Raw genomic sequence first — 27,073 nt, 5'->3', positions numbered from 1 at the left:
CAAGAAACTTGCATGTGCTGCTAGACCTGCATGCCAGGAGAAGCCCTGTACGAAAAAAAAAATAGTCATTTTCTTCTTCTCCTCTGCATTCCCACTCCCCTAATTTTTTCCCCTAAGCCACCTAGCATGACTGCATGCAGGAGAAATAGGAAGCCTTCTGGGTGCAGCAGCTGGGGGTGGGGGGAGGGGGAGAGAAATACAGTCTTTATTGCAATGTCTAAATTCACAAATGATAGATTGGTGTAGGCGCCGTTGGAGCCACATGGGGTTCCCTTTCCCTAAATGCAGCTATTGGAATACAAACTTTAATAGGCTTCCAGAGCTGCAGTCCGCTTTGTTTAATGCAGCATATGCAGTGCAGGAAACTTGACTGCTTTATCGGATTGTGAAGGGACCCTTTATTAGACATAGCCATGCAGTGTAGAACACAGAGTGCCCCCTAATCCATCCCCAGCCCTTTGTGTGTTTGGGAGGGCTGAGGGACTGGACTAGCTCATTTTAAAGAATGCAAATGTGCTTTATTGAAGAAATTTACGATACAGTTTGTCACTTATGAAGCTTAAATCATCCGGAACCCTGGGGAAGTATTTTCCTTTCTGGTTAATTCTGTCTTGGAGCGTAGAGCACCTGGGGGTTTCTTTTCTTTTCATTCCCCCCAAGTTCAAAGGGAGTCTATTTGGCCTAGGCTTTCAGAGGGTAGGAACCAGAGGGGGAAGGCGGTCCTTCTCTCCTACCATAACAAGAATAGAACAAAGAGCTAGTTGCACATTTAGACCGTGCACCTGGCATTGGCTGGCTGTATTGAATGGCCTCCAATCCATTTGTTTCAATCATTCCCCAAATTTTCTCACTCTTAAAAAATAGTTTGCTTCTAAGGACAGCTTTTATTTCCCCCTCTCAATTATACCAACTATGTGATAGTAACATTACTATAGTACTTTAAATTTTATAAAGCACTTTCTTCATGACAAGTACTTTGTGGTAGGTCAATCAACTATTAATCTCCCTATTTTGGAGGTGAGGAAACTGAGACTCAGAGGTTGTGATTTGCCCACTGTCATGCAGCTAGCAAATGTGACTTGAACTCAGGACTTCTAAGCCTGAGGTTCTTTCCACTACAGTATTAATGATAGTGAACCCTACTATATAATGCTTTGAGGTTTACAAAGCACTTTGTTGCCTCTGCTCAGTGGAGCTTCTAGTGCAGAGAATGAAAGGATTTTTGATGGATAGATCAATCAATCATTGATTGTGATTTGGTGCTCATAAGTAAAATTACAAACTCAAATCCAAGAGTACAGTCATTTGGTAATGCTGAAATTTGATCTTAAGAAAAGTGTCATTTGGGTGATTTAGTAATGGGGGAGGTAGGGGAAGCTGTTGGTCTTGTATGTGGATATGAGCTTGAAAATCTTAAAAGATGAAACTTGAAGATGAATCACTTATACCAAATGTTTACTTTTTCTTCCCTCTGTTGTCAGTCTTTGTTTATTGGCATTAAAAGAAATCCTCACTGGAAACTAACAACATGGGAAAGTGATTGCTGTAGGCATTGGCTTCTGGTCAGTTTCTATGTGCGGCTATCAGGCAGCAACCTATTAAGTTGTTAATAATTATGTGAGCTCCTTTATGTGGTTCTTTAAGGTTTGCCGGGCAGTACAGCAAGATAGGGAGATTCCCCTTTCACAGATGAAGAACACTTCTGCTCTTTGGGGGCTGGTTTTTAGAGATGTTGGATTGATTCTTCAGGTGGGGGCAGATGAGGGGAAGTAAAAGTGGGGTTTTTGTTAGAGCCCATACTCTTTAAGGGTGTCAGCATTTGTTAAAATTTAAGCATCAGCATTAGACATTCTCTAAAATGTATCTAGCTTTAGATTAAACTGTCTAGAAGAGTAAGAAAAAATTAGTTTGCCTAATCAGTTCTTGGGTTCTTTTGGGAGGGAGATGTGAGGTGGATGACTATCACTCCCTAAAATGTAGGCTAACTTCATCAAATTAAGATATCCTTTTCTTTCTTTCTTTCTTTTTTTTTTTTTTGTTTTTTGGCAGGGCAGTTGGGGTTAAGTGACTTGCCCAAGGTCACACAGCCAGTACATGTCAAGTGTCTGAGGTTGGATTTGAACTCAGGTCCTCCTGACTCCAGGGCCGGTGCTCTACTCACTGCGCCACTTAGTTGCCCCAAGGTATCCTTTTCAGTTAGAGAAACTGAAGCAAAATGGCCTTGGCTTGTGGTCAGTAGTAGAACCAGAACCCTGTCCAAAATCATCTCTCTCTGGAACTTTTTTAGTGCTTAGTTGTGGAATAACAATTACTAATGAAGTATTTTTCTTAAGGCCCATTTAGGACAGCTTGATTTTTTTCTTACAACCTCTTTTCCTTTGTATTTAGTGTTTCTTTAGCTTTTCTGTAAACCTGAGCCCCAAGTCTTTTTTCCCCTTTTATCATAGATAGGTTTCAACGACCCCACTTCTCTTTTCTCTTGAGAAAATTTTACATTGCCGGTTGATACTTGATTGTCCATGTTGGACCACTGGTAGAAAGATACAGAACAGAAAAGTCTCTTTTAGTCAAGCAATTTGTAGTGGTTAACACTAAACCATTTCTTTCCCTTGTATCCTTTTTTTTTGCTCCTTTCTGCACAGAGAATATTTGTACACAAGAACTAACATAACAATTAGAAATTAAAGCAAAAAAGTCAGTGGAAAATAAAATGTAATTTTTATATATATTTAAAAAACTTTGTGAGTGTTGGGTTTCTTTGGATCAGGGTATAAAATGTTCCATGTGTTTCTTAGAAAGGTGTGATAACTCTATAGGTTGCTTGTTCTAAATTAACCCCTAAAGAATTGGAGGCTATATTGATGGCAGGAGCGCTGTTGTACTAGGGTGAGTTGGAAAAGCTGAAATAAAAGTGGATTTTTCAAAAATAGGGATTAATTCAAACTTAAATGTAGCCAATTTTAAAGCAGACAGCATGGTGTAGAGATGGGATTCTTGAGTGAAGACTTAAAAGCTTGAATACCAGTCCCTACTCTGCCATTCTCTTGCTGTGATGACTGAGGGCATGTCATTTGCCTCCTTTGGGAGCCTACTTTCCCTATATAAAATGCAAGGATTATCTTAACTGATCAGTGAGCTAGCTCACTTCTAGTTCTAGCAGTCAGTGAATGTAGGAAATGGTCCCCTGCTGTTGCCCAGCTTACATGTACTCAGGGGCTCTGGACTAATTTTAGTACCACTGAGGTTGGAACATAATTATAAAGGAAGTGGGGGGCGGGGGGTGGTTGAAGGCAGTGTAGGAACTTATAAACTATTCAAGGACTTAAGAAAAGTTATTGTTCCTACCTGCCTCCTTCATATTTCTGCTCATAATTTGAGTTGACCACAATGTTGGTCACATATTGTGTGGGAAGAACAGTGGTGGTTAGACTACTAGATTTGTAGTTGGGATGACTGGGGTGAATTCAGATCCTACCCCAACACTAGCAGTGTAACCTTGGAGAAATCATTGACCTTTCCTGGGCCTGAGGCAACTCTTAAGATCTTCTAAGTTATATCTTATTGAAGATCTGTTTGCATGAATATTTCTGTTTCATAAATGACATAACCCATTGTGTGAAACATAGATTGCTTTATGTAGTAACTAAAGATTCTGTTGTTTTAACCAAGTTGGTGAAACTAAGGTTACATTGTGATTGCAAATGTTTCTGTCTTGTAAATGGAAATAAAACAGCTTGTCATCACAAGGTAGCTTTGCCTGAATGTCAGCCTTCCTGTCAGATCAAAGGTTTTTAAAGGTATTGCTGTTACATTTTGTCTAATATTGTATTCCTGGTTTGTCATCCTTTAAACTGAGGGAGGGGGTCGATTGTTGAATTCTGAATTGCACACTATTTTTTGCTCTAAAGGTCATAGGATTTAGAGTTGGAAGGGGCATTAGAGACCTTTTCGTTTATTCCTGTCCGTATATATGTAAGGAAGCAGAGATCCAGAGAGAAGAAAAGATTTGCCCAACATCACACCAGTCCCAAGCAGCAGAGCTGGGATTTGAACCTGGCTCCTCTGATTCCACATTGAGGGCTCTTAGAGTTAGTACGAAACTTGTACCCTTTGCTGAAGCTAGAGCTTAGATGAAATGAACAAGAGCTTCACATCAGTATGTGGTTCCTGATGCCAAATGACCTTTTAAGACCCTTCCAACTCCAAGATTCTATGATGTTTAGAGAAGGGGGCTGAGATATTACACTTGCTATAGATGGGGAAAGTTCCCCATTTAGAAATTTGCATTGGATAATCTAGTGATTTCAAGGGCAAAAGATCACATTTGTCTTCATTCTCAGATTGGTATGACTGAGAAAGAACACAGTCTGACTTTACCTTGGCATCATGGAAATTTATTGTGAAAATGAGGTCCTCCAGTAGGGCACGAAAGGAGTTGTTTTGCCTTGTGGTTCATTCCTCATCTATAACAATGCTTCACAGTAACAGTGATGGATTTAATGTTGTTATCGCACTTAGGATGGGGAAAGTTGATCAAAACCTACCCTACAAAAATAGGAATTTCCCTTTTCCTTTTTAGCCCGAGTGGGAAGAAGTTCCGAAGCAAGCCTCAGCTAGCCCGTTACCTGGGGAGCTCCATGGACCTGAGCACTTTTGACTTTCGAACAGGGAAAATGCTCATGAGTAAGATGAACAAGAATCGGCAGAGGATGCGCTATGACTGTTCTAACCAAGCCAAAGTAAGGACTCCTTCCATCACAAGCTCTTGTCCCTCTGTGGGGAGCCATAGCTCCCAATCTCTGGAGTTGCCTTTCCTGGTAATCTTTGTAGAGTTGGCTCTTGGCATTTCTGTACTTTTTCAAGACCTTCTTGCTCACATCGAGCCTCTTTAGATCCTAATCCTAGGAGCAGTGGGTGGAAGGCTTTTACTTGATAGACACTTCTTCCTAATGGTCAGAGTGTTCCATGAATGCAGTGGGTTAGCCTCAGAAGGTGGGGAGCTCCCCACTTGGAGAGCTCTTCAAGCAGAGGCCAAATGACCCTTTTTCTAGGTGTTGAAGAGATTTTTGTTTATGTATGAATGGCTTGGATTAAATGCCTTGAGAAGTCCCTGTCCAAGTCTGGAGATTCTGGAAAGTTGGCTGAAAACGTGGTCCTTTGGGGTGAATATCTGTGTGCACAAGTGTAGCCTTTGAATCGGGTCTGGCAAACACAATTAGTCATGTGATTGTGGGCAAGTCACTATTTGAAGCCTCAGGGTTCTCATCTGTAAAATAGAGATAATCTCGGGCTTGTCTCTAGGTCTGTTGCGAAGATAGTGCTTTGTAAACTGTCTAATGCCATGTGGAACCAAGCTATCCTAATACCAAAAGAACCGAGTAATTGCACTTAGTCTGGACTTTTTTAGTTTCTGACCTCACATTTGGTACTTCATGCAAAGGGTACATTTGCATTCATTATCTCATTTATCCTCCCAGCAACTACTGGGGTTAAATGGGACCAGTACTGTACGCTTTATTTAAAAGAAAGCGAGGCCCACAGAGCTGGAGCCGCACACCTGATACCTACTAACTGTGTGACCCTGGGCTACTCGCTCACCCTCTGTCTGCCTCAGTTTTCTCATTGGTAAAGCGGGAACAGTAGTGCCTCTCCAGGTTATTAGAATAAAATGAGACGGTTTGAAAGTGCTTTGCAAACCTTAAAGCACTATTTAAGTGCTAGCTCTTGTTATTAGTATCATAATTGTTCTTAACAAAGGCTGAAAGAACAAAAAAGAATTTTACACAAAGTGGGGAAAATCTCTGTGCAGCTTGCTTCTCTCCATGCTTTGTTATCTTGGGCCATTTTTGCCCCATATGTTTTTGTAAAGCTGCCATAGATGATTCACGTAATACAATAGATAGCTTCTCCTAGTGCTCTGAATATTTCATGGGTACCAGTGTATTTTTTGGTGTGCCCATCTGTTAACTCTAGCTACGTGACTGACAGACCATTTCTCCAAATTTGGAAGCCTATCCATAGATTCCTACTCTTTAGGAACCTAAATTTAGAGCTTGGAAAGGACCGTTGAGGTAACCTAATCTACCTCTCATTCTAAAGAGGACACTGAGGCCCAGCCCGGAGCTGTTAAGTGGCTTGCCCAGAATTCACACAGGTAGTAAGTGGCAGAGAAAGGATTTGAATGTACTTCTTTGTCCTTCTGTGCTGCTTGCATGAAGTAACTCAGTGGCCTGCCCATATAACTACGCGTCATTGTGTCCCCTCCTCGTCGGACATTTTTCAGTCGTTTCAGCAACATCTATTCTTAAGCCATTTTATTTTTCCTGGGCAGTTGATCAGGGCAGTCTCTTTGAAAGCCTGTGGATCTCTATGGTCCACAGTTTCCTTATATTTGAATGGACTCAGTGCCTAACAGTATCAATTCTTTTTGCTCATTGATGAATGCCTTCCCATAAGACATCCTGTGTTTTTAAGAAAATTTATGACATTTTATAGAATAGAAACAGACAATATTAAATAAAATGTTAAAAACTCAGTCGCATTTGTAAGAGGACTCAGTGAAAAGACTTGTGAGTTTGTATAAAGGGAAGAGTAATGAATATTGGTTTGGGAAAACTGGATTATGGGTCATGACTGTGCCTTTCACCAGCTGCGGCATCTTAGGCAAGTCACTGTTGTAGACTCTCAGTTCTCTCAGCTCTCGGATAGGTCCAGGTACTGTTTAACCTTACTTTCCTTGCAAGGTTGTTGGAAAGAGAGTGCCTCACAAGCCCCAAAGTTTGTTTCATGCAGTATCATCCAAAATTGTTCATTTTGACGATTGGGTCCTAGACAGTAATAGCTCTTGCTCATTTAGTCCCAAATGTCAATCAAATGACTGAGAAAGTGGCCAGGTATTTAAAAACCATACCTATCCTCAGTATTCATCTATGGCAGGGGTGGGCAACCTGCAGCCTGGAGGCTACATGTGGCCTTCTGGATCCTTGGGTGCGGTCTTTTAACCGAGTCCAACTTTCACAGAACAAATCCTTTTATTAAGGGGCTTCAGCCAAAGTGCCCACTTCAGGACCTAGAGGGTCACATGTAGCCTCAAGGCTGCAGGTTCCCCGCCCCTGAATTCTAGGGACTGCTTTGTTGAGAACCATCAGAATCTTCTTATCTTACTACTTCTCTTGTCTAGTGTTTCGTCAGGATACTAGCCTGTCATCCCAGGCTCAAAGTGATCACTCTCCTAACATGGTAGAAGCACTCATTTAATACTTGAAGGAATCATGATACCATGGGCATTGGTTGTCTTATTGAAACAAATATTATAAACTTTTCTTACCAAAAAAACTCATCCCCCAGTGGCCCACATTCTAGTGGCCAGTCTCTTTAAATTTAGCTAGGTTGATCCTAGAATGTCAGATGTACAGTTCCTCACCAGGTCTGTACTCCAAATCTAACATTTTATTACAGCCAGGGCTAGTACTCTCTGGCACATATATGGCTTTCAAGAACCCATGACATCTTCTCCCAGGTACCCAATGGAAGATCACTGCAGTACGTCTGGGACCTCATCATTATCAGTCCGTGTTGTCTTCCTTAACTCCCCGTGACTGGCACAAGAACCATGCCTTCTTATTCATTCATTGCTTCCTGTGCCTTTGCATAAAGCCCTCCTGGAGATTCTCCTCAGTGGGTTGGAGGTCTTCCTCTGGTTCTTTTTCTGCTTCTTGATGGGAAATGGCTATCCCTCAGTTATCTGTCATTCTTGCTCTGTGACTAACCCACCTTTTTTTTCAGTCTTACACATCCTCAAGTTTATCCCACTTCTGTGTACAAGGTACCATGAGTACACTGTAGCTCATCCACACCTGCCACCTGACTCCCCGTTGCTCTTTGGCTCACTTGTAATTCTCTTGAGATTGGGGTCATACATCATTTCCAAGTACATAGCATATCTGGGGGAATATTGGTATTGTGAGGTGGGCTTCTAGAGCCAAAAGCATTTGGGGATCATTGAAAATGTATAGTTTCCAAATGCGATTTAACTGTCTCCTCCTATTTGCTTCTAAGCCCAGCTCCTTGATCATATTCAGTGCCTGACCAAGAGACAGACAGTGATTTAAATGAATGTTCCATCCAACTACCTATCATAACACAGGCAAAGTACTTCAGAATTACTGATCTGTTTGGTTTTTTTCCTGTGTGGATAGTTAGCCTGATATCCTAGAATCCCATTGAAGACACCCTGGAGTGTCCCAGGACCCAGTGCAATAAGCATAATGTGATCTACCAAAACCCTTCTAGAGAACCTCTTCATCAATAAGAAATCTGTTTGAGCTACATGTAGGCCTTCCTTCCTCCACGACACTAGCGGACACTGATCAGATTTGTCTTCCTGCCTCTGGCCTTACCTGATGTTGATAATTCATGAATTATTGAGCAGGGTTCTCAGTAGTTACGTTACCCATCAGTCAGCAAGCATTCATTAAGTGCTTACGATGTGCCGAGAACTGCGTTGTGGGCTGGGAATACAAAGAAAAGCAAAAACAGTTCAAGTCTCCAAGAACTCATACTCTAATAGGGGAGACAATATGGAAATAATTTTGTATATTTAAGAGATGTATATGTAGATAAAGAAGGTAAATTCAGGGGGAGGGCGAGGATGGGAAAAGCCTCTTGCAGAAGGTAGGATTTGAACTGAATCTTAGAGGAAGCCAAGGAAACTTGGAGTTATAGGGGAGGAGGGAGAACCTGCCTGGATGAGGCACGGAAGTAGGGAGAGGAAGATTGTGGAAAGAACAGCCAGGAGTCCAGTGTGGCTGGATCAGAGTACTTGGAAGGGAGCAAAGCGGAAGGAGTGTGGAAGGGTAGGAGGGGTTCTTTGATCCTGGAAGTACTAAGGAGCTACTTGGAGATAATTGCATCAGGGGTATGACGTGGTCAGGCCTGAGTTTTAGGAAAATGACTTTGGAGGTTTGGAATTGGAAGGGACCCGAGGCAGAGAGGTCAATTAGAAGGGTATTGCAAAGCCAAGGAGAGAGCTGATGGGAACTGCATGTACAGGGGTGGTGGGGAATAAAGAGAAAGGCCCTTTAGAGGTGTGTGGTGAAGGTGAAAATGGCCAAATCTGACAGCGGGTCGAGTGTGTGGAGTCAGTCTGAGTGAAGAGTCAAGAATGACGCCGACCATAAGCCTTGTTAGCTGGGAGGATTGCTGGTGCCCTTGGCAATAATAGGAACATTGGAAAGAAGGGACAGTTTAGGGAAGAGAATGAGTTCTCCTTGAGCAGTGTCCTGAAAACCTAGAGCCTAGGGGAGAGTGTTCAGGAGTAGGGGAGGACTAATATTACAAGTGGCAGAGAAGTTAGGAAATGGGAAGACTGAGACAAGACCATCAGATTCGGCAGTTAGAGAGCATCCCTAGCTAAGCAGTTTCTCTGTTGAGTTCATGAGGTTGGAAGCCTGACTGCAGAGGAGAGGGTTTAGAGGAGGGTAAGTGGAGAGGAAGTGGAGACACCTGTTTTAGAGGACTTTCTCGAGGAGTTTAGCCAAGAAGGAAGGTATGATCCAGGGAGGCAGCGTTTAAAGATGGGGGGGGCGGGTAGACAGGAAGGTACTTGTAGGCAGTAGAACAGGAGCCATGGTCATGGAATCTCTTATAGATTAAACATAATAACTGACCTTTTGAAGCATTTTAAGAGTTGCAAAACTTTACATACATTATCTCCTTGCTTCTGTGGAACAGATCATAGGCTAAGTACCATACAGGTTTTGTCTCTAATTTTTCTTCTCAGATGACAAAACAGAACAAGAGAGGTACAGTGACTTGCTCTTGGCCCTACAACTAATAAGTGACAGGACTCATTGGCCCTGGCTGCCTTGAGGTATGATCCCCATGTGGTTTGTCATGATTTGGTGTGACCTTGACATAGGTATAGGATACATCATTTTCTGAGGTGTAAAACAAGACTACCAGTCCATGAATCTGTGTGCTAAACGTTTGGGGAGTTTAAGAAAAGTGTGATATTGCACAAGGAGCTTACAGTCTAGGTGAGGTGAAACATGCATTGCAGCATTAGTTATGATGGCCTTGGAGCGTTGCAGATGGGATGAAATGTTGGAGTGTGTTAGAGAGTAGGCTTGTACGGAAGGTGATAATTATGCGGTAGACAAACACAAAAGGAGAGACCATCATGGCTTGTTCTTATCAGGCAAGAGTTGATGCGGTGTCTATCAGGATGTTAGCAGTGGTTAGAGTGCTAACACCGGGGGCCAAAAGACCTCGTTTGTAATTCTGCCTCTAGCACTTCGGAGCTGACTGATCATGGGCACATCCCTTCCTCTCTGTCAGCCTGGGCTTGCTCTCCTGTAAGATGGGGATAATACCACTTACGGGATCACTAACCTCGGGAGCATGTTTTATAAATACTAATTTCCTACTTAATGTTTTAAGGAAGAACACTGGTAACACTGATGCTGCTAGTCAGATTGTAGGGCACACCTGTGATCTGTGGAATGTAGCTTGGATGATAGCGTAGCAGGGGGAGCACTGCCATTTGGAGCTTGGAGACTTGGGGACTTCATTACGGCTCTGCAGCTAGGTGGCGCCATAGTGCATAAAGCACTGAGCTTGGAGTCAGAAAGACCTGAGCTCAAGTCTGGCCTCAGACACTTCCTCAAGTGACCCTGGGCAAGTCGCTTAGCCCTGTTTGCCTCATTTTCCTCATCTGTAAAATGAGCCGGAGAAAGAAATGGCAAACTACTCTGGTATCTTTGCCAAGAAAGCACCAAATGGGGCCACAAAGAGTCAGATACAACTGAAAAACGACTAAACGGCAAAAAAGTTCCGTTACTGCTCTTAATCCTATGAAACACTATAGCAGGCTCTTATCTGATTTGCTTTTCCCGCATTACCCTGGCCAGTAATCTTTTAGGGAGATCTACCTGGCAGTGGGGTATAAGATAGATTGAAGGAGAAAGACTAGAGGAAGAGCTACAGAGAGACATAAGCAGCAATTCAGGGATGAGGATTCTTTCTGAATCTCTTTTATAGCATTTCTTCTTCCTTTTTGAGGTTCCAGTGTGTCTGTGCCCTTTTATCGTGGGTCATAAGATTTGCAGCTGAAAAGGACCTTAGAGATTATCTTGTCCAATCCCTTCATTTTATAGAGAGGAAATGTATGTGTGCTGAAAAGTGTGTGTGGGGTGGGAGGAAGAGCGGTTCCCATTTACTTGGTTAGCAATAATCTGAGAAATAGCAAGTAATTTGCAAAGCAGGTTAAGACCCTTGTTTTTAAGAAAAATCTGTAAAATTGAAGTATCAGGCCTTTTTAAAAAAAAATTGGGTACATAATTGTATTTTTATTTTATCTACTCTGCCTTGCCTATCAGCAGGATGAAAGGCTGCCAGGCAGCTGACCCCATCTCCTGGACAGTTTTGGTATGAACAGGTGCCGCCTCAGCACAGTATTAACCTTTTGTGCTTCCTGGAGGCATTCTTTATCTCTACCCCATGGATGCTTTTGGAGTAACCCCCACTATCTAACATCCGCATGTCAGAACTGTAGGTATTAGTACATCTTTGCTGCCAATTTAATATGTCTATATACTATAGGTTATTTTTGATGTACCCAAATATATAGTATATTCGAACTTTTTCTGCCCCTTATTTGTCTTACACCCCCTGCTTGTGTAAACAAGTATTTGGGGAATGCTACTGAATGATGTTTTGCTTAAGGATGTTGCTATGAACATGATGGTTTAGTTAATCAAACAGTGATATATGCTGTGTGGGTATTCTGAGAAATGCTATAAGATGTACTGAATGATATATTTTATTTAAGACTATATGGCCAACTTACTAATAAGTTATTATGTGATGGTCTCACGAAGTGTAGTGCCTCTATTTGTTCCAGGATCCGTGGCCATTTAGATTGTAAGGCCAAGGATCCTGGAGGGGTGGAATGGCTGTCCAGACAAATGCAGATGGAGAGCCAGGGACTTTGGAGAGCACTTCTATAACCATTTCTTCCTTCTAATCCCAGTGATAGTTGGCATTTATATCGTGCTGTACATCTCTAATCTCTTATTATTTTGGTGCTTTGTGATCTACAAAAAAGTTTTCAATGCATTACCATATTTGAGCCTCACAGTAACACAGCCCTCTGAGGAGTTAGGTATAGGACAGGTATTACTTAGATTTCACAGGTGAGGAAACTGAGCCAAGACTCAAAGTGTAATATCTTCAGTGACTCCTCATCCAGTGTTCATTCATACAGCTGGCTCAGTGTACTACCAGATTCATATTTTCCTCTTAATTAATAACCACCCTAATAGAGTAAAGCGTACCTTATTTGGGAAAGGTTATTTAGAGGATGTGCATTTTGGTGCTGCTTGTCATTCTTTTTAAACAGCAATGACTCTTTTCCCTGACCTTTTCTTTTACTGACCTAGATATAATTTGTTATGGCATTGAAGGCTTACCTCAATTTGATCCCTGTCTTTCTAGCCTTCTCACTCTTCCCCTATATAAGCTCTCTTTCTAGCAAGACAGATTCATTGGCTATATCTTGAGCACACTTGGCATTTACTTAGCTCTGGGAATTTGCTTACTCACAGCTTTCAACTTACCTGAAATGGATTCTTCCCTTCTTTTTGCTGATAAAGTCTTACCCAGATCCTCCTGCTTTTACATGACCTTTCGTGACCTCTCCATCCTGAAGTGATCTCCATTCTCTGTTTAACACAAATCATTTGTATCCCCACCATCCCCAGTCGCTTAAGTTCCAAAAAAATTCTTGCGTTGGATTGATTGTAGGAGTAACAAGCACCTTATTCAATGGGGCCCAGAGCAGAAGGAGCCACCTTTGGGCCATTCAGTTCACTCCTAGGTCTCATGATGAACACTGTTTGTCAGAAGATCAGCCACATGAGTTTGGTTGGGCTTTTCATAGGTTGACAGCTGTGTGGCAAATTTTTTGCCTTTGCAACTGTCAAAGATAATCGTCTTAGTGGTCTGTGTTAGGAGAGGAAGGAGTACTCATATTGATGTAAATTACCTGTAAGCCACACAAAATATGTTAGACATAGTCCATACCCCAGAGTAGTTTACTCTCTACTTAGGAAGATATTTCTGTACCTTAAACAGTTAAGCAATGATAAAAGATGGGTTGCCCATCTTTCAGTAGGACAAGAGGGTACTGTTATGAAGAAGAAAAGCTACTGAATTGAGAACCAGAAGACCACGGTTCTAATCCTGGCTCTGCTATTAATGCTGTGGCACCCCTCTGAGCTTGACTTTCATATGTTGAGTGTTTCAGACTAAGTGATCCACGAAGCCCCTCCTAGCTCCAACATTCTATGAAACATAGGATTTCAGATTTAGAACAATCTCTTCACCTTTCAGATCAGGAATTTGAAGGCCCAGAGAGGTGACTTTTATCCAAGGTCACATAGATAACCTTGGGGCACCCAGGATTCAAACCCAGATTCTCTTGAGTCCAAAGTCAGTGTTCTTTCATATAGTAGAGGAGAGGGGAAATGATCATCTCTTCAGACCACACGTCTAGGAGATAAGAGATGATCAAGGATAGGAGGGTTGCTTGGTTTAAGCCGAGGGGATACCAAGACAAATGAAATCTCCTTGCCCTCAAGGAGCTTGTCTTCTAGGAGCTGCTGGGAATGTTTTAATTATTGGAAAGAAGACATGGGTGTGGGGAGGCGTGGAGGCTGTCTTCAAGAATATGAAGGGCTGCCAGGTGGGAGAAGGTTTGGGGAAGTTCCTTGGCCAAAGAAAGGCAATCTAGAAACAATAGGTAGAAGTTGTAGAAAAGCAGATTTCTGCTCAATGTGAGGATAAACTCCCTATTTAGAGTCCCAGAGCAGGATGTTCACCTTGGAGGGATAAAGAGCTCCCTTTCACTCATCATGGATCTTGTGCACATTTCCTGTGCAAATGATTGATTGGAGCAGGTACTTCTGAACTTTCCTTCCAACTCTTGAAATCCTGAATACCACAAGTATCAAATGCTAGACCTCCCCAATGCAGAGGAACCTTAAAAGTGTAATTGGGAAATATTTAACAAAAGAAAATACAGTAGAACATAGATGTATCCCACTGCCTGCTACCCCCAGCTTCTTTTTCAGTTTTCAGTTTTCCACCCCTGGCCTATTCATAGCTACTGTGGTGTTGTTTAAGAAGAGGATATGTCCAGATTTCTCTCACCATCCTATACAAATGTTAGAAGTAATAAGGAAGAGCATCTGTGCTTGGCACAGTCTGGGTTATTGAACTTGGGCCACAAACTGCTGAGGAGCCATGTTAAAATAGAAACTCCTGTCTTTGCTGGGGCTGCTGGATCTGTTGGTCTGCCCACAATAATTAAGAAATTTAGGATTTAGGTTTCTCTACTTGACTAGCCTTTCTTTTCACCTACATTTGTTAAATCAGTTCTAAAGCAAACCCTTTAGATTGAGTACGTGCTTACTTTTCCCAAGCGTCCTAAGGCACCTTAGTACTCCTCTGTATGCTTGGATAGATCAGGCTTCTTTATTGTCTCTCCTTCCCCACCTGACAAATTAAGAGATTGAGCTAGAGCAGTGGTATCAGACTCAGAAACAGGGTGACAGGATCCCTGAGGGCATGCGGTGACTTAGAAGACCACATATTCTGTATTCTTTGGTACTTTTATTTATTTTGTTAAATATTTTCCAATTACATTTTAATCTGTTTTGATGAACCTAGGGAGTATTGGGGACCCATATAAAGTCCAAGGGCTGCCTATTACCCACCTCTGGCTTAGGGGATCTCTAAAACATCCCAGCTCTGGCATTCTATAATTAGTCTAGGATTCAGTGGAATCAGGATGGGTGGCAGCAGTGTCATTCTGTAACAATTGTGCCCTCTACTTTGAGAAAAAGACTTTGTAAATAAAGTATGATTCAAATGTGAGTTGTTGTTAGGAGTATAGCCTAACTTGCTTGTTGTTCCAGGGAAAACCAGATTTAAATACAGCACTCCCTGTCCGTCAGACAGCATCCATCTTCAAACAGCCTGTTACCAAGATTACTAACCATCCCAGTAATAAAGTGAAGAGTGATCCACAGAAGGCTGTGGACCAGCCTCGACAGGTGAGACTCACAGACCTCTTCGTTGCATTTGTCCTACTCTGAGTAAGGCTCAGTCATCAAGTGGTGAGCTCTTCCCTCAGAAGTTTACATTCACAGCAAGAGAGAGCCAGAGACAGTGGCTTGGAAAGGATGAAACAAAGCTGTGTGCTAATCCTGGCTCTGCCACTCACTTGTCAAGGGACCTTGGCTTCTGTGGCCTCAAGTTTCCCTATCTGGAGTCATCGTCTCCCCATGTTACAGATGAGGACGTTGATCGCGTGAGGTCAGCTGTTTGCTTGCTGGTGCTCTCAGTTCATAAATCCTAGCATTTCCCCTGCTGTGTCTTTTGTGCTGCCCCTAAGGTTGCTGCTTCCAGCATCTCGGATGCTATCCTAGTTCAGTTTGCATGTGACCATATTGCATTGCCCTGAGACTTAAATTCCTACCTAGATCGTTTGTTGGGAGCTCTCGGAGCTGCAGTTGTCCTTGACAATTTTAGGTCTACATTCTTTGTGACCTCAGTAGGCTTAACACATCAGTATGGCAATGTTGCCAGCCCAGGGAACATGAAATCAGGTCGATTCACAGCTTGGGTCCTACTTGTGTAACATGATGCATAGCTCCCATCAGGCTGCTTCATGACTGCTTTTCCATTATCCTGAATGTAGGGCGGTCTTAAGGATCAAAACTGGTTGTGGGTTTTTTATGGGGCACAGAATTTTAGGGCTAAACAGGGATGTTAGAGATCATTTATCCAACCCCTTCTTTGCAGATGGGAAAACTAAGGGGAAGTGACCTGTCTAGGGTTACAGATCAATGATTGGGGACAAAACTCATCATAGAACCCAAGTCTCCTGATTCTCAATGTAGTATTCTTTCCATTTGACCATACGGTACAGGTAAACCTCAGAGATATCGTGGGGTCCGTTCCAAAGTGCTGCAGTAAAGTGAATATCACAAGAAAGCAAGTCACACCAATTTTTTGGTTTCTCAGTGCAAATAAAAGTTAGGTTTACTTTACTTTAAAGTTAAGTTTGCAGTAGTCTGCAATAATACTATGTCTAAAAAACCAACGTACATACCTTAATTTAAAAATACTTTAGTGCTTAAAAAAAAGAACTGCTAACCATCATCTGAGCTTTCAACAAACCTTTTTTCCTGGTGGAGGTTCTTGCCTCTGTGTTGATGGTGGCTGACTGAGCTCAAGGTCTGGGTGGCTGTGGCAGTTTCTTAAAATCAGTGAAAAACAGTGAAGTTTGCCATGTTGACTTCCTTTCTCTTGAACACTTAGAAGTCACTGTAGGGTTATTAATTGGCCTAATTTCAGTATTGTTGTATCTCAGAATAGGGAGGCCTAAGGAGAGGGAGGAAGAGAGGACTGGCATTTGATGGCACAGTCAGAACCCAACATTTATCTGTCAAGTTCACTGTCTTAAATGCGCATGGTTTGTGGAGCTCCAAAACAGTTATGATAGTAACCCCAGTGATCACTGATGCCAGCTCACCACGACAGAGAGAATAAGGAAAGAGTTTGAAATACTGTGAGAATTACCGAGACGTGGCCCTGAGACACAACGGGAGGGCGTGCTGTTGGGAAACAGCCCCAGTACACTTGCCTGACACAGGGCTGCCCCAGACCTTCAGCGTGCAGAAAGTGAGGTCTGCCCGCATTAACTGTCGAGAAGGTTGAACGCAGAGCTGGAAAGGGAATGATAATAGAGAAGAGTATTCCTTGGGACAAGTAGATCAGGTGGCTGTAGGAGTACGTGGGAAAGTCTCTCCTTAGATGGGAAGAGAGGACAGTTGGACATTGAAGCTACTGTATGAATATTCTGGGAATAGAAAAAAAGACACATTAAGGAAATTGAATGTGGACTAGCTAAATATGAGAGGATTTGCTTTAGTGAGCTCCCACGAAGCTACTGTTTTACAGAGAAAAATAGGGGATGTGGAAGAGCTCTAAGCAGGTAGGGGAAGAGGTCAGTGTGAACAGGACACCAGTTAACTGACACCTTCTGTTCCTCCCCTTGCTATGTTTTCCTCAAAAAGTTTAAGCCATATCTCCCAAGGTATTTCAGATGAGCTGCCTGATGGTAACATTCTCCTCTCCACCCCCACCCCCACCCCCCTGAGGCAGCCTATCCTCTTTAATAACCCAGACCAGCTGCCTGAATTCTGTTTGATTTGGGGGCTTTTGTGTCACCAAGGTTTCCCTTGAGTTTCCTTATTTTTGAAACTGTGTGAATAAACATAAATGTTTTCTTTGATAGCTTTTTTGGGAAAAGAAACTAAGTGGATTGAATGCCTTTGACATTGCAGAAGAGCTTGTGAAAACAATGGATCTTCCTAAAGGTTTACAAGGTAATTAGTAGCTGTTTTTGACTGCAAGTTGAACTTGGAAATTTTAGGAGCAGTCTTTTCTCTAGTTTTTGAGCCTTCAAATTACACTTCTCCTGGATTGACTATTAGGCATGGAGAGTGCATAGAACACAGAAGGTCAAAGCTGGGAGGGCATTTAGAATAGAGTGTTAGAACCAGGTGAGGAAAGGAAGGCCCAGGGAGTGCCTTGCCTAAGGTTGTGTAGGTGGATAGTGGCAGAAACAAGCTTAGAACCCAGGTCTTCTGTTTTTGTTTTTTGTTTTTTTGGAGGGAGGAAGGCAGGGCAATTGGGGTTACAGCTATTTAGTATGTCAAGTGTTTGAGGCTGGATTTGAATATAGGTCCTCCTGACTCCAGGGCACTCACTGTGCTATCTAGCTGCCCCTAGAACCCAGGTCTTCTGACCCCTTTGTCCAGTATTCTTCCCATGGTGCCCCTCTGCTATTATCTGTTTATACCTGTGGGTTGGTTTTTAGCCCTGAATTGAGCTTTGTTATAATGGCTGTTGAAGACACTGGCAAGGATGTTTAAGAAGCTGAGATGACTTCTAATTTAGCAAATTTAACTTTTTCTCTCCTTAGAAAGGTGGTGGTTCGAAGAGAGAATCCTTACGTATATGAAAGAATATAGAAAGGGTTTCTATGTATAAAGAATTCCTTGGTGTGGAATTTGGTAACTCCTTAGAACATGTGGAATGTGGGAGGATTAAAACTGTTAGAGTTTAATTCTGTATCCTACCTTAAATGTAAGCCATCACTCCATTGCTATGGAGACAAGCAGCTCCTTTTCTCACCATGGCTGAAGGGCTGTACAAAACTTTTTACTTTATTTGGTCTGGTAACATTTGAAGTAGATAGGCAGACCACTCCCCCACAGGACATTACCCCCACCAACTTTGTTTCTCAGTAACATCATTAACGCATAATAACCGAAGTCTTCTGTAAAAGCATTGCTGGGACAGCCGGCCCACTGTGGCAGTCTTTTCAGCAGTGATCTCAGCTGTGGCTTCAGCCTTAGGAGCAGTCATTAATTCACCTTAGTTAATTAATTCATTAATTCAACTTAATCGTATTCAACTACTGGCTACACTTCCCCCTCCCCCAGGTAAAGTTGTTTCTCTGATCCTGTTCCTATGGAACCAGTTAAAATGTCTGGCAAGTTATAGTAGCTCTGCGACTGAAATATGGTCTTTACTTGTATTGCCTTTTAAAAACCCCAACAGCAGTATGGATTTTGACCATCTGGTGGTGCTAAGAGGGCTTGGAGGAACTTGGGATTTTGCTTTTTTTAAATACTCTGTGATGACATTTAGCGAGCGATTTGATTCATCAGCCTTTTTTTCTTTGTGGTAAATTCTGTCCTACAGGGGTTGGCCCAGGTTGCACTGATGAAACCCTCCTCTCTGCCATTGCCAGCGCTCTGCACACAAGCACAATGCCCATCACTGGGCAGCTCTCAGCAGCTGTCGAGAAGAACCCTGGGGTGTGGCTTAATACTTCCCAACCACTCTGCAAAGCATTCATGGTGACTGATGAGGATATCAGGTAATGGAAAATGTATTAGAAATTACTTTGGGCAGTCAAATGCTCTATGTAGACATGTAATAAAAACTCTACTGCTCACCTTCAGTGAGTATAAATCTGGTCCATCTTTCTGCATTTTGAATCTTGGAAACCAGATTCACGCTCTTTTAATTTCACAGATGGGAAAACTTCACAGGCTTAAAGAACGTACATAAGTCAATTTGGCTATCCCATTCACCTCTCAAAAATGAAATTGTAACAAAATAAGAGAGAAAGGCTAGGCCTAGATCCTTAAGAGATTGGAGTTAGGCCTTCCTGTGTGGTTGGCGATAATAGGTCCATTTGAGTAATCTAATGGACGAAGCATTGAATACCTAGGCCCCAAGGTTTGTCTGTTCAAGTACTACCTGGGATAGTACAATGTGCTTCACCATTGGTACTGCCTGCTTGTCTAATAGAACAGTAAGTTGCATGAAGGCTGGGCCATATCACTGTGTCTCAGTTAAACCTTATATTTTCCCCACCCAGGTAAGAAGTGGAGCCTGGGACTTTGGCCTTAGAACTTCCTCCTCCCATGAATCAGTGTTTCCACCAGTATGACACCAAAGTGTTTCTAGACTAGGACATCAGTAGCCCAACAGAACTGGAGTGTATAGAATACATAGTGTTCCTGTGAGAGGCACCTCCTCCTTCAGTTTTGGCAGGGGGCGGAGAGAGGGAGACTTTTCAAGTTGTCTTATTCCTCAGTTCCTTAGTGCTGCTTCAAGACAAACCTGAAATTAAACAGGCCCCCAGGTTGGGCATGTCTTACTGCAGAGGAACTTTTAATGTGGAGAGGCAGTGGGGTCAGTTAGAATACTGGGCTTAGAAGACCTGTGTCTGCTCTTCTCAGCTGTCATTGTCTGTCATTGTGTGAGCTTGGGCAAGGTGCTGCACCTTCAGAATCAAATACCTGCCCTGCTACCTGTTAATGCAAGGATTTGATGAGGTGATGCCATGGTGGGCAGGATATTCCTAAGGGCCAATTTAAGAGACTGACTGCTAGTTTGGTACAATGGTGAGAGTTCTAGTTCCAGGATCTGATAATAACTTATTCATATGATAAATTAGGCAGCCCATTCAACCTGGGCCTCCACTTCCTTTATGAAATGTGGTGACTGGACTAAATGATCTCTTCCAGCTCTAAAATTGTATATTCTAACATTGCATATCACCTTTCCTGGTTCAATATTGTTAGAGTTCTCCAAACTGTATCCTGCAGAGCCCTGACATTCCTTGGAATGCTATAATGAAATATAAATAATGTTAGTAAAAAATAGGAAGTTGTGTCTCTCAAAAATATATAAAATGTCCAGCAATTTTTGCTTTATTAAAGCTTAATTTTGTTCATCTTGTTCTGAAAATTTCTACCTTTATCCTTGGGAATATTATAGAATGGCACTCTTCCCTCAGCCCCAAGGAATAAATACTGTAAATGAATAAAGTCTTAGATTTGGAAGGCCTTCAGAAATCCTGTGGTAAAACCCATATCATGCCCAATTCCCTTTTACAACTCCCTTGGCAAGTGGCTGTCTAGCCTCTATCTACTTAAACCTCTAGTCAGTAGGATCTCATTATAGCAAGCCCTCAAATATTTGAAGACATTCTTCATCACTGGCCAGGTTTGTTCTTCTCTAGGATAAACAACCAGTCTTCATGGGCCCTACATCTGGTTTTGCAGCTCTCATGGTTGCCCTCCCTCTGGACTTTTTCTAGCTTGCCTGAGGCCTTCTAAATGTGTGATGCCCTTACTGTAACAATAGCACTCCAAGAAATAGCATGTCAATTTAATTTGCAAGATTCTTTTCCTTAAGGTAATAGGGCCACCTCTTAGAGGTGAGAGGGGAAGCCTTGGCCGAGGTGTGTGTGGAGGTAGATGCACTAGTTGTGACCAGAGGAAGCCCCTTTGGACCTTTCCCTTCCTCATCATTGGAGAGTGGATGGTAGTAGTACTTGGACCCCTCCCTTGACAGGGTTGCCGTGCTTCAGTCACGTGCTGAATAGCATGTTCAGTGGCAAAGACTTGGTTTCCTAATAAGAATGAAAATAGCTTCCAAGTAAAAGTCATTAAGTACATATAAATTGATATGATTTAAAGGTGTTGGCTCTGCAGTATGACTTAAGAAACTAAATGAATGTTTAGAAAACTTTGCTGTACCTGACTCAGTATTTGCACCATTTGGCTGTATAGCCGATCGACCACCAGAGGTAACTAACTGTATTCTTTGTTCTGAGTCAGGAAACAGGAAGAACTTGTACAGCAGGTGAGAAAGAGGCTGGAGGAGGCACTGATGGCCGACATGCTTGCTCATGTGGAAGAGATTGCCAGGGACGGGGATGCCCCCGGAGAGAAGGGGGCTGCAGAAGAGGAGGAAGAAGAGGAAGAGGAGGAAGAGGAGCAGGACCAAGACCACGAGATGGAGACTGTATAGTCCAGGTGAGACCAGGAGCTCTGGTGGCCATACATGGAGGCTTCCCCATATCCTAGGTTAAGTGTGAAAGAATGGGGGTGGTGGTGTAGGTTTACATGTAAGGAGGCAGAGGAATCTAACGTTTGTGATTTGTTTTATCAGAGATTTAGTCTTTGAGTCCAAGATACAAATGACCCCTGTTTTTGAGTCTCTGTATATTATCTTTAAAGGTTTATAAAGCACATTCTCACAAAGCCCTGTGAGATAGGTAGTATGTGTGTGTTATCCCTGTTTTACAAGTGAAGCAGCTGAGGCGCAGACTTCTCTAGCCCTCTCTCTGCTAGACTGTGCTGCCTGGCTGCGGCTATGAGCCCAGGTTCTGCCCCTTCTCCTTCTCTTCTTTCCTTTCGTAAATAATTCCCATACATGTGTCTCTATAGTATAACATTTATAGCCATAGGCTTTTTAAAAAATAATAAACAGAAGAAAACTAAACTGAGGTGGCTCTTTAGCTCTGGGAGAAGAAAAAGAGGCTAAAAGATCAATAGTCAGACCAGCGCACAGTGTCAGTTACAGCCTTCACACGACTACGTAAGCATGATTTAGTGAGACTTGGCACATAGTAAGCAATTAATAAATGTGGTTAGATCGGTGTGATGGACTGGGAAGAATTTGGGACTTGGGAGTCAGGAAAGGCTTGGGTTCTGGTCTTCATTCCCTGTGTAGCTTGACAAGCCGTCAGGTAATCTGAGGCTGTTTATCTGGAAAATGAAGGTAGTACCTTCGAAATGTGTTGTGAGACTCAACTGAGATAATGTGTGTAAAAAGTGCATTGTCAGACTTAAAGCACCGTAGGAGTATTTATTATAAAAGTTGAGAAAATGAAAGATCTCACCATTTTTGTTGCAGAGCAGCTTCATGTTCCAGCCAGTATGATTTAAAAACCTTTCATATGATAAGAATCCCTAATAAGAATAATTTGTTTGTTGGAGAGGTGACAGCACAGGTGCTTGTCAGCTGATTGTCAGTGGATGTAACCTAGTTGAGCATTTTCCAAGTAGAGGATCACAATTTCAGGGTTGGAATGCCCCTAGAGGGCATATAGTTCTGACCCCCTCCCCAATCCACAATAAATGGTTGTCTGATTTAAAGACTTCCAGTCATGGGGCCTTCATGGCCTCCTGAGGCAGTGCATTGTACTGGTCAATTCCTAATTGTTAGAAAGTTCTTGTGTTAAACTGAAACTTGTCTCCCTCTTAGCTTCTAGTTCTGCCTTCTATAGGACCACATAAAACAAGTCTTTCTCTTTTCCCCAGAACAGCCGTTCACACATTTGAAGATAGCCGTGATGGACGTGCCCCCAACACTTCTTTTTTCATATTCGGTATTCCCAGTTCCTTCATCCAGTCCTTTCACAGGATGGTTCTGAGTCCCTGCCCCATCCTAGTTGCCTTCACTTGGCATGAGACTGTAACTGGCCAGTGTTCTTCCCTAGATGTCGCCTCCTGACTGAGAAAGGATGAGTAGGACTGAGCTCGGTGGGATTCTCTGTTGAGCATACTCTTTAATCAGAGTGGTAGGTAGGACACCAGCAACCTGTGACTAAAGCAAAATTTAATGAACACATTTTCTGTTGTGTTTTCCTTTTCCAGGAACATCCAGCCAAGATTGCCGTGTAAAGCAGCAGCAGGGCCAGCACAACCATTCCCAAAGCCAGACTGGCCAAGGACTAAACCGCATCTACCATACTTAGGAACCAGCTCCCTTGACCACTAGAGGAAAGAGTTGGGCATCAGAGAGTAACTATTTACTCTTTTGAAAGACACTTCCCCCTCTTTTCCCTTCCCACATCAAAGGTGGGGAGGAGCTAAACGGGTTTATGCTAGCCACACAATCTCCCCTTCTTATTTAGGGGTCACTAGTTCAGTATGGTCAGTTTTCCCAGGCCTTTGGTACCTTTAACTTTTTGACCTAGGTTCGGCATTTTCTCTTTCCTTCTGGGTCTTTTTTAAAGTAAGAGAGGTTCTTCTTCACTGCTTGGCCTCTCCCCAGTATCCTGCTTGATAATACCCAACTCTTAAGAGATCATTTTTATGTTTTGGACTGTTCCATATGTGAATTCAGGTCATTGAATTTCATGCCCAGACTGATCTTGGGGAAGGTCAGGGAGTAAAATAAGAGTGTGACACTCGGCCAACCTGCTTTTCCCAAACCCAGTGTCAGAATTCCTTTATGAAATGTTCGGAACCGAAGCTAGTATAAACTGGGAAGATCTGCAGGAATCCGATTTACCTGTCATGCTAAATTTCTTCAAACTTACTCTAATTCTGTATTGTTCTTACGTTATTCTGCATTGAGGAACTCCGCTACCGACAGAGATGCTCCCAGAGTAGCCTGTTCCCAGGGTCCTCAGCATCCCGTAGGTGGGGTAGCAGAAGAGAGAAGTGGTCTATGAAATGTTCAGTGTGATTACTCAAGTGAGGTTGGGGAAGTGTTTCCAAGCAAAACTGAAGATCCATCAGGGAGAAGAGAGGGCCTTGATTCTGGTGCCAGGACTTCCGCCCCTGCAGGAGAGCAGAAGTGGAAGGAGTCGCCTTTAGTTTGTTTGCACGACTACACAGTACATGAAACTGTGATAGTCTCACCCTCATTTTAAAAGAGTTCACCTTTCCATAATAAATTGATAATATCAACTAAATCGAATCCTTTTTTGAACATTTTAACCTTTTGTATTTGCTGTGCATTGAAATGAACTTTGGCCTTTGTTGAAGAGAAATGAAATGTAGTCAAACTGCCTTAATGGAGTTCTGAATTCTCAGTCGGATATGGGAATCTAGAACTCTCACACCATCTCTCTATGCAGCTGCTTGAGATTCAGACATAGAAGTAATCGTAGACACAGATTCTCCCTCTCCTCCCTCTTCTAGCATGAGTTGCTTAGGGGTAGGGGGAATGACAGCCCCAATATCTTCTGGCACACACTTCTCACCTGTAAGCTCTGCCATGATCTTGTGGGCAGTTTAGAGGAGAATATTTATTAGAATTACAGAGCTGGAGAACTTAGAGACAGCCTTATTGTTAAACAAGTGACAAAACAGATGTTTGGTGAAGTGATCTGGGAGGTGAATGAGTGACTTGGCCAAGGTCACGCAGCCATTTAGTACTGAGGTGCAAAAGCTGCCTCTGGCATAATGGGTTAGTGTGTCATACCCCTTAAGAGCCATGTAATGTCTTTCCATCTAACAACTTAAGATTTTTTTTTTGGAAAGACATTTTCCCTGTTTAGCTCTTGAGAAAGCCTTAGGCATTTCCAGAAAGACATAACTTGGGTGTCTAAAAACACTAATAATAAACTGCCTAAAAAAGGTCATGTTGTTTCAATCCCCTGCCCCAATACCTCTCAGTTCTGTGCCTCTGAGTGCCTTGGGAAGAAGGGCACATTAACATTGGTTGACAACTACAATGGCCACTACTGTGGGTGGGGGTAAAGATGTTCTTCCGCGGGCTGAGTGATTTCTTTTTCTGCTGGGACTTGACTGGCAAGAGAGAAGACTTGGAAAACATCTGTCTTCTCTGTAGTCAGATGACGCCCGCCACAAGACTCAAGTTCTCCCTGTCTTTGGAAAGTTTAAATTGAAACCAGCATTCTTCTGTCTTGGCAGCATGAATATTTTTCTGCAGACCGTTTTGCTGCCCCCACGTCCTCTCCCAGTTCCTGACACAAAAATTCAAATGGTGAGATCCACTCTGGAGGACAATCTGATGTGCCAGTTTCTGAAGTTCTGTCTGAGAAGGCACCAGAAGGACAAGAGCAGCAAGCCTTTTCCTTGCCTGGCCTCCTCTAACTTAATCATGGACAAGCGTGGAACTTGCTCTGGATCTTCTGGGGTGGCGTTTTCAAGATTTTTACTGAGCATGTAGATGCCTGCAAGACAAGCTCCCTCCCGAGGTCTACGTTCTTGGTACCACAGATTGTAGACTGGACTGGACTGAGGAAGTTGTCAAAAATTCGGTAATTTATCATGAAATGTAGAGGGCAGTGTTAATCCAGATTTGACTCTGCCCCCATGTAGCCCTTTTCTGATACTCTTCCTTCTCTTATCTCTAGTTAATAATCTTTTGGGGTTTTTGCTAGTACAGAAAAAAAAGGCAAATCTGGATCAGTATAGAGCGTAGTATTTGTAAAATGCCCGGGATTCCTAGTTATGCCCCTGCTTATGCCAATTTGCAAAAAAAATGGGCATTGGGATGAGGCTGTCTTTTCATCATGATGTTGTTATTTGCTGTCTCTCCTGAGCCCTGTCCCCTTCCTTCACTCGTTTATAAGTGATTGTCCTCACTGGTCAGATAAGCAATGAGGGGTTTTGCATGACCAGTGGGGCTTGGTGATGAAGTGTTCACCACCCAGCGTCTAAGATGCCCATCTTACCGGGTGTGTTGGTGAAATGTGTGTGTATTGAGGAAGCTCATGAAAACTACTTCTAGGGATCATATGTAGTTCTTTGTTGTTGGAGGGTTTTCTAATGTTCTTTCCCACCCTACAGAAGTTGCCATCAGTGAACTCACTAGAAAAACCAATAATAATCCCTGTTTCCTCACCCGCCCTCCTCAGACTTGGTAACTGTGGAGAAGAGGAGTTGACTTTAAGCATCGTGGCGGGTGAAGGGGAATTAGGTAAGGTTTGTCATTTTATTTTATCAAAGCACAATTGCCAAGCAGAGCCACCTGCTACCTGAACCTCGGGGTAGGATGGTCATTGGGCCAGTTTGCCTTGTAAATGCTTTTTATGTCATTAGAGCGATAACTTCCACAGGTGTCACACTTGTACTGTCGATTGGACACTGATGGCCTAGAAGTCCCCAGCTCGTCACAGGCTTCCTTCCTGAGAGATGAGGCCATCGAAAGGAAGAATGGGTAGTGACATGTGCCTCTAGACTGTCGCTATGCCACATCCATTGTTTGGGGCTTTGTATTTTTACATAGGAATTGTGTCTCGTTTCCTTCTGTGCCCTATCTACTGACCTTTCCAGCTGGTTGGGGGCCATTTCAGCAGAGGACATGACTTCAATTTTTTTGCAGGGGGAAACTTTGAAATTGCCATTTTGTTCCACCTCATACCTACTATTACTGCTAGTTGAATTGACAACAGTGTTATGGACTTTGAAAGCAGCATGGCTGAGACAGCTGGGGGATGGTAAGAGGACATGGAAGCTGGAAGCCACCTGCTGAGCAATCCCAGGGTGCTTCAGTGACCATACAGTCCCCATGTGGACATGAAGTCAGGTTGAAGCTTTTCATTCCCTTGTTTGGAATTTGGAGAGTTTGGTGCTGATATGAAGAGGGTGATTGTAAGCATTTTCTCCCTTTAATGTGTGTTTTTGTAACTATAAACATTTGAATAAATTACCCTTGTATGGGAAGGTGAGTTGTTGGGGCCTGTTCAATATTCACAAAGATGAGGTGCTTTGTAGTGTTCAGGCTCCAAATTTCATTTGTGGCAAGATTTATACTTGGGCTCTTTACTGAATGGTCATTTAAAAATCAAAACGTCACGAGCTAGAGATGACTGGGGTGTCAACAAAGGCTTACTTAGGCTTACCTTATTTAGATCACAGAATATTCAAGC

At 42.8% G+C, this 27,073-nt stretch overlaps 1 protein-coding gene across 3 annotated transcripts in view; it reads left to right on the top strand.

Annotated features, from left to right (window-relative positions):
- Window positions 1–26,872, top strand: part of MBD3 (methyl-CpG binding domain protein 3) — a 28,732-nt gene extending 1,860 nt beyond the window's left edge. For all 3 annotated transcript variants that reach the window (XM_036741066.1, XM_036741067.1, XM_036741065.1), the window contains exons 2-7: window positions 4,580–4,739; window positions 14,979–15,116; window positions 17,366–17,456; window positions 18,841–19,018; window positions 21,276–21,473; window positions 23,100–26,872. In XM_036741066.1, coding sequence (XP_036596961.1) covers window positions 4,580–4,739; window positions 14,979–15,116; window positions 17,366–17,456; window positions 18,841–19,018; window positions 21,276–21,468 — 760 coding nt within the window. In that variant the 3' untranslated portion in view covers window positions 21,469–21,473; window positions 23,100–26,872. The remainder of the gene's footprint in view (window positions 1–4,579; window positions 4,740–14,978; window positions 15,117–17,365; window positions 17,457–18,840; window positions 19,019–21,275; window positions 21,474–23,099) is intronic.
- The last annotated feature ends 201 nt before the right edge of the window (window positions 26,873–27,073 follow it).

Source organism: Trichosurus vulpecula, chromosome 1 (assembly GCF_011100635.1).
Source record: "Trichosurus vulpecula isolate mTriVul1 chromosome 1, mTriVul1.pri, whole genome shotgun sequence".
NCBI lineage: Eukaryota > Metazoa > Chordata > Mammalia > Diprotodontia > Phalangeridae > Trichosurus > Trichosurus vulpecula.
This window is presented reverse-complemented; position numbering and strand designations above follow the sequence as displayed.